The sequence below is a fragment of the Megalops cyprinoides genome, chromosome 18, assembly GCF_013368585.1.
Source record: "Megalops cyprinoides isolate fMegCyp1 chromosome 18, fMegCyp1.pri, whole genome shotgun sequence".
Lineage (NCBI taxonomy): Eukaryota > Metazoa > Chordata > Actinopteri > Elopiformes > Megalopidae > Megalops > Megalops cyprinoides.
The window spans coordinates 18,690,227-18,702,553 of record NC_050600.1 but is presented as its reverse complement, the minus strand read 5'-3'; the positions used below and the strand labels follow the sequence as shown (position 1 = coordinate 18,702,553).

General features: G+C 43.1%; 1 protein-coding gene across 2 annotated transcripts in view; it reads right to left on the bottom strand.

Moving 5' to 3' along the window:
* Positions 1-10,587, bottom strand: part of LOC118793151 (serine/threonine-protein kinase DCLK2-like) — a 35,241-nt gene extending 24,654 nt beyond the window's left edge. For both annotated transcript variants that reach the window (XM_036551181.1, XM_036551180.1), the window contains exons 1-2: positions 9,478-10,587; positions 4,510-4,844 (exon numbers count right to left, since the gene is read on the bottom strand). In XM_036551181.1, coding sequence (XP_036407074.1) covers positions 4,510-4,844; positions 9,478-9,880 — 738 coding nt within the window. In that variant the 5' untranslated portion in view covers positions 9,881-10,587. The remainder of the gene's footprint in view (positions 1-4,509; positions 4,845-9,477) is intronic.
* Positions 10,588-12,327: the final 1,740 nt, after the last annotated feature.

Here is a 12,327-nt window from a genome sequence, read left to right as displayed (position 1 = left end):
AGGCCTTAAAATGCATCAACGTCACTGTGATGGATTACGCTTATCTGGGCTCTGACAAAAAACCACTTCCATTATCAATAACGAAAAGCATTCAAAGCACCAGATATGGTCTCTAAAAGCATTTCCTGAAAAGGTACTGAATGGGAACTCCACCCTTTTCAAATAAATATAAACATGTCAAAAAAAACCAGAAAAAAACATGCTAATAATAACATTTTGTTATATTGTTATATAATGTCATATTACTATCATCATATTACTATGATTTCTGGCTGTTCAGACATTACGTGTCCTGATGAGATATGAAATTCCAGCCTTCAGTAATCCCTTATCAGAATGGTGGCACTATTTAGAGCACAATGCATTGCGTGATGTGAATAAAACTGCTGCAGGGATACAGAGTGAATTTAAACAGGGCTAGACTTTGAGCAGAGAGCGCAGGGCCCTCTCATCTTCCTGACAAAGCACTACCGGAGCTCGGGAGAACACGGGGGGCCCCAGACTGCAGCCCCAGTTTTATTTTTTTTTTGGGGGGGGGGGGGGGGGGAGACTGTGGAGATTCGAGCACGGGTGATTGAGCTGCTCCTTGGGGAGTCCTTGAGACGTGAATTCACGATTGCGGTTGAGTGTGTCTGAGCGCTGGGGGTCCATTTCGGGGGGGGGCAGTGTGGTAGAATATTAATGCACCACCCCGAAGGGAGTTGGTTAATACAGTGATCGCCGCTAATTACGACTGCCCCATCAAGCCGCATGGCTCCCGGCCAGCAGGTGTAATTGGGACGAAAGCGACGATAATGATCACGTTCCTCCGAGTGTCTCTCAGAGAGACCCTGATTAGGGGCTGCGCCGTCCAGCGCAGCTGAATGCGGTAGGGCGGCCAGACGCAGGGAGGCGTGGGGCCCGTCGCCTCAGAGCTGACAGCCTGATTGCCCTAATAGCAGCCGAGCGCTCTCTCACTGTGCGCGGGGGGGCGTGGCCTGGCGACAGGCCTGTCTCGCTTGGACGAGGGTAATGAGGGGTGAGGCTGATTCTACTCTCCCCTCCTAAACAGGAGAATGAGGTCAGAGTAAGATTGTGGCGGGGCTCTCATTTATCTGTCATGATACCAGCTAACTCAAGGGTTTTAAAGCCCTATGCAGAACAAGGGTCACAGAATGTCAATAACTGGTTGATGACAGGGTGATGTTGCAGCTGCCTGTTGTAAATGATCCCAGCTGGCATGTAATGTCCTTACTATATTTCTAACAACGCAATTACATTGCTGCAATGTTATGGGAAGGTTATGGGCTGGCTGAGGCTCTGTAAAATGTATTTTAGGTCATAGACAAGAGGCACGGGGCAGGGCAGAATGGTTGCTTCTTAGTCAGAGGGGGCTTCCTGGACCAGATAACAGGGTCTGACAGGGCTGCTAACAGACCAGCATCCTCTTGGATGCTCGAATGGATGTATAAGACCCCACCTCTGTACACCCCCTTAAAATACAGCCCTCGCCTAAGCGTGTAAATATCACAACATGGAACATATTGTTTCTATAACATTTCAAATTTCACTCAACTCAAAATGTGTCAGTGGCACAGCGGACAGCAGCTAATTTCATTTATGAGAGCTACTGCATGACTTTACTCACTCTGTCTGTTCTGGAGTGGCTGTAATTTCACCGTTCTGTGTCTTAGGCTTCTACAGATAAGCCTTTATGTGACAAGTAAAACAAACACATAGAGCACAGGGCACTGTCATGTTGACAAATACATTTATCCTCTGTCTTCAACATATGCATGAACCATTTCCTGCCAGAGGGAAGCCCCTTACCAATTTCTAACACCAAGGCATTTTTGCACCAAGGCAAAAAAGTGATAATCGGCAAAGTAAATGTGAATGTCAATAATCAATGAAAACTTAAAATGTGCAAAAAAAACAATAAAACTTGGCCTTGTTTGTGACACAGAACACACTGAACAGACATTTATAGACATCATGGCTTTTTAAATTCCTTGCCATTCTCCTTGAATTTCTCACAGTCTAAGCAGCCGGTAAAGGTCAGAACTCTGCAAGACTTGGCCTCAGGAGAATATACTTAGGTCTGAAATGTTACTGTTGACAACAAAGGTTAATGACAAACGAACAAACAAGGGTTGTTGCTTCCATTCTTTCACCGGTGCAGCAAAGGTGCCCTCTTCTTTGGCTGATATAGCTGGGAGTACAGTTCTATTGGTGGATGTGTGGTGAGGGATAGCAAGGGCAAAATAGAGTACTATTCAAACCTAGCAATAATAGCACTGCACTACTGTGGGATTCCAGGGAGCACAAAACCAAAAGCAAAAGCAAAGAATATCCCTTTCACTTCATGTGTAGATATACACATGAAGTGAAACAGGCAAGGTAAAGAGTTCACTTTCATAACTTCCCTCTTCGATCCTGGTTGAATTCATTGACTCTTTGTCTCAAGAACAATCACTCCTGACCGCTGTTTAATAATCTGCCAATGGGGAGAGCATATTGGAAACTTCTTTACAGTCACAAACAAATTATCCCTGGCATCCTTCACCAGACTGAACAAGCTGTGGCATACAGCCAAAGCAGTGCCAATGGATCTTTCCTCTCCACATTAACAAAGGAACATCTTTGTTTCAGTGGGGATAATGTATGCAGACGAATGCTCCTCGGCCCTCCAGGGAACTCCGCACACCTGCAGAAACCCTTTGGAGCCCACACAGCCCCGCAACAAAGGGCCCTACCACGGGCGGAGAGCTGTATCCTCACGCGACCGCTCTTTCAGAACTTTGTTACTGATCCCTGAGCTGTCTGGCACACTACAGCTGAAGAGGAACATGTTTGAACCACTGGAGACAAGTTGCTCTGTGTCACTCTAAAGACTTCATAAAGCAAGACTAAAAGAATCACTGTTTCAGTAACAAAGAATTTTCACAAATAACACAGCGCCTAGCTCCACATGATTTTTTAATATTTTTTGTCGTGGCTCTGGGTGAAAAATCATGCCTGACAATGCCATGTATCACCTTTGGCATTTTAGAAACTCTCTTTTCCTCCTTTGCTTTGTGTCCAGTGAGTCGAGACCATTGCTGTCAGTTTACCGGCCGATACAAACCACATGACAATTTGTATGTGCAGTAGCCGTGGGACTTTAACCTATCCGTGCAAATGTGAACAAAATGTCATAACAGATATGCCTGCACTCATTCAGGCTCCTTGACTTATTTTCAAACCAGGCTTGGTTCACAAACCATGCCAGATTCACAGAATACAATAGCAGGAAGTCTCATAAGACATATTTGTGAAAAAGAAGGATTTTAAGTGGGTTCAGTTACTTTGTTATGCAAATCGTGTTCCTTGCATGCAATGATGCAAGCACCTTATCCCTGCTGCTGTCCCAAAAAATGCATGCAAAATTAATTCTACCTACACAAAATAATTCTGTGTGATACAAAGTCATAATTGATAGCAAATTTCTGTTGATACCAGAAACTATTTTAATTCAAATTAGCCTGCCTTTTCACACAAGTATTTGCATAATTAAAATGCTAAAAATATCACAAAAGAACCGAGGGGGGAAAAAAACTCTGGTGGTTCCCCCCCTCGAAATCCCAGAGTGACTCCGAGAGCCAGACAGCCCTAGAGCTCTCATTATGAATCCGGACGGCAGTGGCAAATCCCAGGTGAGATCATCATTACTGAACGTCACCCGTCTGCATTCCGGCAGACACGGCTCTGAGTGATGTTGTCTTTGTTCCTGACATGCGACCACCGTACAGGAATTTCTGTGTAACTGTGTGACGGAGTGCCGTCACTACGGTTGAGTATGCGCTCTGTACGGACTGCCATACCAACGAGCCTGGCTCTTTGGCGTCGTGGTCAAAGTCGCATGGCTGGTACCTCGTAAACCCGGGTTTGAGGCTGGGTGGGGTGACTGCTCTCACCCTTTGCTAAAAACTGACATTAGATTTGTGGCAGGTTGCATGCATGGTGAAGGATAGCTGCACCTTTGGCAAATTTCACTCTTGCACAGCATACACAGAGCGGAGGGCATACAACATCCATGACCATGAAGAGGGCTTCAATATAATGCAAAAAGCAAAAAGAAGGACATAGGTGTTTTGTTATTCTCGGCAAATAAAAGTGTACAATAAACAGGCCTGATGCAGAAAAAATGTCATTAAAGCACTTTTACAATTTCTGATAACGTTTCCCAGCGTTTGCATTATGAGGGAGCCAAAAAGGGGACTTTTAGAGGTCTGCTTTTAATAACTTTGATGACTATAGATTTTAATATCTCTTAAAACCACAACATTGAGATTCTGCAGAGGGATCACATGCAGCCGGCCAACTGCATTCATACATCAATTCGGTTGAACTGAACAATAAGGGTTCAGATCAGACAGCACGTCACCTTCATGCTTTAACCTGACTTTACCATTAAAAGGGTATAAATGCTGAACTCCCTGTCATGCTCAAAGCCAGACTGACCTGCCTCAAAGGAAAAGAGGGGATTACCTGCTTGCCATCCAGTGTGTAGAGCCGTTTCACGGCCCCAGAGTCGAGCTTGATGGCGTCGGTGATGTCGGTCAGCACCTGCTCGAAGGAGTGGGCCGTCTTCTTGTTGAGCAGGATGCGCACGGCCTTGCGGGGCTTGACGCCGCTGCGGATGACCGTCACCAGCTTGGGCTTGATGAAGTCCTTGCTCTCGCGCGACTCGCTCCGCAGCGGGCCGTGGGAGGAGTGCGAGCGCGCAGTCGCTGCCCGCACGTTCACCGACCAGTTGGGGTTGACGTTCTTGGTGTAGTCCACCTTGCGGTAGGCCTCGTTGGAGGCGCACACGTAGCTCTCCCCTGCGAGGGCGAGAGGAGCGAGGGGTCAGTTTTTACCCTCCTCCAATCCCAAACAAAGCATTAGATCAGACAGGCTCGGCGCCAGGAGAAAATACAGATGGGGGCAGTTGCAATCCACGGGGGTGCACAAAAAGTCATAAATACTATGTAGACATCTGCATATAAGGAGACAAATGGAAGTGCACTGAGGTCTGTCTGGGGGTGCAATGCTCCCCTAAGCACCCCCATAGCGTCAAGCCTGGGATCAGATCATGTTGCCTTCATTCAGCTACCACTCTCAGAGCCAACCATGTTTGGTTTGGTGGAAAGGAGCGTTCTGGGAAAGGTCTGTCATTTTTTTGTACAAGTTTACATTACTTATAAATAGCACTGATCTTAGACTAATCTGGAATAGTATTGGCCTAAAACACAGCAGCTGCCAACTGTGATTCGTTACAATACATTTTAAGGACAAAAAGCCTTGCTGAGAAGTCTTTAACACCATACATTGCTCATAACTGCTTTAGACCTCTCACAAAACTCCAGTAAACCTGGGGTGGGGGGAGACAAAAAGTCATATCTTAAAAAAATATAATAAGTGTAGATATCGGGATATAAGGAGACAACTGGGGGTGCATTGAGGTCTGTCTGGGGGTGCCATGCACCCCTAAGCACACCCATAGCGTGGGGCCTGGTTATGCATTCTGTGCAAACATGACATGGTGAAAAATTCTTTCACAGACACACCTTTCCTGCCTCATCATTATCATTCCTCACATGAGCCAGGTTGCAGTACAGGATAAACCCCCTGCACCCAACAGAGTATGCACACATACAGTCTCCATGGAGAGCTCACTAACAGCCCACTGTGCTAACAATGCAATAACGTATTGCACTACAGCTCTGACAGAGATAAGTATTCAAGGCCATGGAACAGAAAGTTTATGATGGGATACGCTTGGTTTCTCTTCAGTATAGGCGTCAGGCCTGATGCAGTTTGGTCATTCAGTTGATGTGGTTCAGTTCAGTGAACACAAGTTACCATGAAAGATGAACCCCTGAATTCATAGCCAGGAGGGTTAACCCTTCATTAACCATTAACAGGCCTCCTTTTCCTAAACTGTCCCCTACAACCCAGTTGCAAGGGTTCCTGGACCCAACTTTGGGTTCTCTGGCTACTGACAACGGTAATGCTCAATAGCAAGCCCCTTATCAGCAGCAAAGACTGCATTAATCATAAAAACCCTATCTCTCTGAACTAGTTGGAATAAAGCTCTGAAGAGGCAGGAAATAGGATTATCTTTTATAACAGGATAGGCTGCAGACAACTGTTCAGACAGAACCCCGTCTTTAATCAGGCTTGGGAAAACAGTTTTCTTTAGTTTTTGCTCTTGTTAGTTGCTGAAATTGTAAGCTGCATGTAATGGATGTATTGGCATTTGTAGATAATGCCAGCCTCTTGGGAGACTGCGCTGTGTCTGTGTGATATATCTGTATGTATAAAACAGAATGAAGGGAAAACATAACCATACTCTAGCCTACGAGCATCGGCATATGTAATGTAAATATGATATTGAACATTTTTATGCAGGAGCATGGGAACTGTAGTTTGTCTACAAACCCGACAACCAAGCAAAGAGACAAAGGAGACTATCACTAGTAGAGGAACAGTAGGATATTGCTGTGATTTTTCTATTTTGTTTTATCAAGCTCTTTATCAAGTCTTCATGGTTCTTTCCTGTCTGACACTTACCCACTAAATCATAGCTAATAGGAATACATAAAATGAACCGTGAAAGTTAGATTTGGTTAACTGTTAATGGTTCATTGGGTAGTCAGTGGATTTATTTATTGATTCATAGACTGGCTTCTACATCAGAGCATCATCTGCGGTGCAAAATTATTTTCTGAAGATTAAAAGGAAAAAAATCATAAAAGCTGTGACTTTTGACAAATATGTTATTCTTTCTGAATTGATAAAAAAAGATTAAATATATGAGTGTTTCGTAATATTCCATGTTTACTATCACAACTAGTCTAAAATTACAATATATAGATGGATGTCACTAAATTGACATCAAGCCTGATCAGATTTTGTTTGTTTAACTCATATGTCTGAAAATGTATAGTACTATACTTAAACAACTGTCTCTGTATCAGAATGTTAAAAGTAATCTTACAGTGAGATACAGTAAATTACTGTTCTGTCTGGATAAAGAGGCCCTATTCAGAGCCTCACTAATACAGACTCCTCTGCGTACACTGTGTATGTTTATGCAAGACCACTGGAAGAGATCCAAAGAAACCAATAAAAACCTTCAATTTAGATTGCATATAAAAAAAATGAATATCAGCGCCCTCCTGAATGGAAACCACCGAGGGAGCTATTGTTTCAAAAACTTACTATAAAACACATGAATTTCCTTTGCAAATGAGACAGGAAGAACAACAAAAGTGCTATTCACATTAGGAGTGAAATGACCTTTTCTTCTGGGTTTTTACTGAGATCTGCATCCAGGGTGTCTAGGTGAGCTCCTATGCTTGAAGAAGTGTTCTCAAAAGTCACAGGGGAGATGTGGAGATGTCTCCTGACTTTGGAGAATTTTTCAGATATGTGATGAATTGACATGGATGTTGCTATTTTCTATCTTCAGAGTCAGTGACTAAAACTAGATGTTAAGTGTAATTTAATTTTTTTCATCAATTTTGTGGATTTAAATAATACTCTACTGCTACTTCCTCTGATGTAGTGAGAGCTGTCCATAGTTCTGAACTGAAACAAATTATTTTTTATACTACAGCATGGACTCAAATGCATCTGTATAGTTATTTTCAGGACAAACAACTTGTGAATGTGACAGAGTATCCGCAAGTCTGAAAACATAGGGTTGATATTATCTGTTTTCACACTTACATTTCTGTGCAATATTAGCCTGTCAGATCCAACGTGATGCTATATCCTCTGTGTTCATGTTTTATGTGGATATCAGATCAAAGTCATCAGTTTATACATAAAATGTAATCAATATCCATTTTTATGTGAACAATACATTTCTACTTTTCTATTCACACCATTTTTCTAAACATAAATTGCATGTACAATATTCTATAAAGCTGAGAAAAGCCCCACCCAGGGCGTCGAGAGAATTTGAGCTCTGTTACTGTAGGTTATCAGTGAACACACAACTAATTAATAAGATAAGCTCCAGCTGGCTGCCTGATTGCTTCACTTGTGTAAGTGTTAAAACAAAATAACAGATAACGCTATTCCCCAAACAGTTAAGTTCCTACAGTGACTCTCCTGGAGGGTTTGCTAATTTAAGCAGGGGAGCAGACCCATGTCTGAGATTCACGACAAGAGAGTAACTTGTGCTGTCACATATAGAAATGGGGTAAGCCGATGGGTCTCTTGAGGAGGTAACTCAAAAATTATATGGCAGCGTGTATGAGCGTGTCATTCCATCACTGTGATTTAAATCCAATTTCCAGCTGTGCTCCTTTCCAAACCATAAGCATTATAATCCACCTCCCTTAACCTGGCAAGTGACTTAATCTGTCCCTATCTACCCAAACCTACTCTCCCGGCAGAAAAGTCGTACATCCTGAAAGGCTGGGACGGATAATTAGAAACTGATAGAGTGAAGAATGTTATTAAAGAAGCAAATTCACTGATTTGTCCTGATAAAAAACTGCTTGCTGAAAATGTACTGCTGAGCTCAGATACTTCTGGATTTACCAATCAGGTCTTCAGACAGGCTCCTAATTCCAGCATGCCACTTTCCCTGCACGCTAACAGATAAGACACAAAAGCTGTGACCATGTGACTAGCACATTACATGAGGACCCCAAGTGTGGAAATGATATTCGCAGAGGTTAATCACTCGTCACCGCTTCATCCCTAGAGTAGGTTTTTTTTTCATTTTTCATAATCTATCCTTTTTTCTTCTTCCTCGGAGATTACATTTTCACCGTGGAAGTCATTTTGAAAATCTTAAAGGTCCACTCCACCAAATAGCTTGATTTACGTGCATCTACCAGAAATAACAGGCCTATACGTCTGTGTAACTATGCGACTGTACAATAAATATGTATGACACAGTCCTACATTTTAGCATAACATTTTGGAGGAGCTTTTAAATGCGCTAAATAATATTGACGTGATTTAATGTGGTCATAAATATCTACGTATTTGCACACGCATCAGCATCCTCTCCTCTGTAACTCCGTGACAACGTGACCACATCACCACTGCATCACAGCCTCACGGAGGGAGCGCTCGTGCTGTGCTCGAGCGGTGCTCTTGGGATGCCCCACGGTGATTTCCCTTTAAAAGGGTCATTACACCACAGCCGAATGGGCGATGAGTGTCGCTAATTACGCTCGCCACATTTAAAACCCCGCTTTACTCAACAGATGCGGACCGGGATCGATTTAAATCATGCCACACGTCAATGTAGACCTCCCCCGGCTCTGTATTCCAGGGGCAGCCTAGTGTTTCTGCATGCTACAGTGACGCTGTCTAACGAAACAATGACGTCTGCAAATTCTCTAGCAAACGCAATTACGCTCGTGTCTTAATTTACTAGCTGTTATTCATGTATTTATTGATGGTTTATTTTGAGCAGGCTGTCTTGGGGTAATCTCGCGCTGTTACCTTCTACTAACTCCTCCAGGCTTGTGATCTTCGTCGTGCCATCCACAGTGTATATGTTTCGGACTCCTTGGGGCAGGGTAAGATTGTCCGACAGTGATCTGGTCAATTCCATCAGCAGAGCATCGAAGGACCGGAACCGGTCGTTGGACACAGCATATACCAAACCTTTGAAATATCTGTCGCCATTTCGGTAAAACCTAACTTTCTTGGCTCTCTTCTCCGAACTAAGCGCCTGCAATGTGCGGGTGCGATAGAAACTACAGTTGGCGCTATGGGCCGGGCTCGGAGCCAGACTGCTTGCCCTGGACCCGGACTGTGAACCTGAGGTGGACACTCGAGTAGAGCGATGCGTCTTGTCCCGTTCCTCGAAGTGTTCCAGTTCGATACTTCTGTTGAGGGCCATTTTGGTTTATTCGTTAGGAAAACGCTGTGCGTTGCGGTTACCTGACTGTATGGTCAGTGATGTGGGGGTGACAACCTCTTTTGTCACAAGCTTTGTCTGATGATGGCAACAAAACAACTGGTCATCAATCAGATCAGAACTGCCACGGCTGAATTATTCAGACTCCCCTGAATATGTATAATGTATCGTTATTCATCGTGTAGCTGAATACATCGGCACTGATTTGTTGTCCGCAATGTGTTAGTCTTCCCTTTCAGTCCACCAACAGCCTTCTGACAGAACGAGCCACAGCGGTTTACAACCTCATTTTCATAACACAATGCAAATCCACACTAAGCCTTCACCCTATCCCTTGAAAGACGAAGAGGGCAAAATGAAAAACAATGATCCGGTGTAATATCTCAGTCCGAAAAAAGATCACAATCTTCATCGAATTTTGCTATATAAATGATTATGCTTTTCGTTCGCAGAACATCCCACGTTGGTTCAGAAGACTGTGCACACTGATGTTGTTTTGCAGATGCTCTTCCTGGACGAAGCATTATAATCCAAATTATTTATAGGTTGTTCTGTTAGAATACAAAATAACGATAAGCAAACAAATTCATATCAAATTCAAATAATAGCACTGCAGGTACGCCGACATCCAGATCCACGCTCTGGCGGAGTCGTGCGCTCGCTGCAGAAAACGCGAACCTCCCCTTTCGCGGATCCTCCAGCGACCTCCCAGCTCAGCAATACAGCAGGTGTACAGTACTACAGCCAGCGAAGCAAGAGACAGTGCATCTGGGTCCTAAAGCTACGGGTTTCCTGTAGTTCCACCTTTTGTTCGTGACGTGTACTCTTTGATGTCATTCGTCTGCTTATTTTAGAGGCATCTTGCCAAGTTAATTTGAACTTTAATTTGTATTTTAAACTCAGGTTAAAATATCAAGACAAAGCAGTTATTTAGGCCCATATGTAGTTCAAGGAATATTTGCGTGTATTTATGTAAATCGATTTGCAGTTTCACTATCAGTACTAATTTTCCAACAAATCTTTCATATCAGTTACTATAGGAAGACTAGCTTTTTGTAAGTCTCGTGTAATTCACATTTTACATGTTGAAAAGATCGTTAAATGTTAAAATATATTTCAAAGACAATATCTTTGGAAGACATATTTGAATTAATTTTCACTGTTAGCGTTAAGGTACCAGAACGGTTTGCAGGCTGTGTTGTAACCTACAGAAATATGCGAATGACGACATGCCTGGACTTAAAATAATGAATATAAAATGAAAATTCATTCATTCTAGAAATAGAAATTCTTCAATTCTTCCATTCCTCAATTCTATTCATCATTATTGATAGAAAATGTCATAAAAGCAAATTATGAATTGCTATAGAAACGTCGCAAACCAGCCAATGTCACATTGTCCCTCCTTGGGAGAGAAACAGTGAAAAGGATCTTTTTTTTGTCTGATGCTAATGAATTAGATGCTAATGAAGGTGGACTTAATGATACGGACGTGAGGAGAACACCAACGCACAGAATCATGTATTAATCAGCTTTACTCAAAGAAGAATGAGAGACAAATACCTATCAACTACAGAAATGAACCCCCTTGAGGAGGTCATGCAAAAAGATGACGAATATGTACGTCTTCAGCAATCTCATGGAGTGAATACACTTTCCATATTCCTGATGCAGACCTTGATGTGAGACCTTGCCCCTCTGTGGACGTACTCTGTGGACAGATTACACATGTGGCCTTTGTCTGAGTAGAATACTTGCATTGAGGCTCCCACCCGCAACACGGAGCGCGCGGTCACTCTCACCTGGCCGAGTGGTATACATGCTCTTTGTGTCCATTGAACTTACTGTGTAGTAAACAGCACAACTGACAGTGCCATTGACTGTAATAGGATAATAGTGTAATGGGATAATACCAGGTTCCTTGGTAAAATCTCAGTCAAGAGACCAGCACATCAATGCAACAGGACTCTGAATGTACGAGGTATAGTGTAGGCAATGATCCTCCTTCAGCAAGCATTACTTTATTTTCTTGTATATGATACACAACAATTACATTGCCCCACCTGGGAACGGAAAGTCCCAACCTCACGGTATAACAGGGTGCAATGCTTGCAGTACGTGGGTCTGCTGTGGATGGTGATTTCAACACCTGGAGTTCAGACAGGAGTGACATTCCCCATGCAGTCTGTTACGCAACAAGCTATGTTTTTCTCTTATGCCTCCTTTTCACTGTCACATAGTCAGGTGCATTTAAATTTGGCCACACTATAAAATGCCATTAAAACCTAGAGTCAGCTGTAGGTGAGGAGTAACTGAAAGCTGTCTAGGTACAATTGGGTACATAGCACTAAATGTGGCTAGGGTGCGGCTAGAATACGGCTAGATTGTGGCATTGAAAAAGGAGGAACTGATACTCACAGCTAGAAATG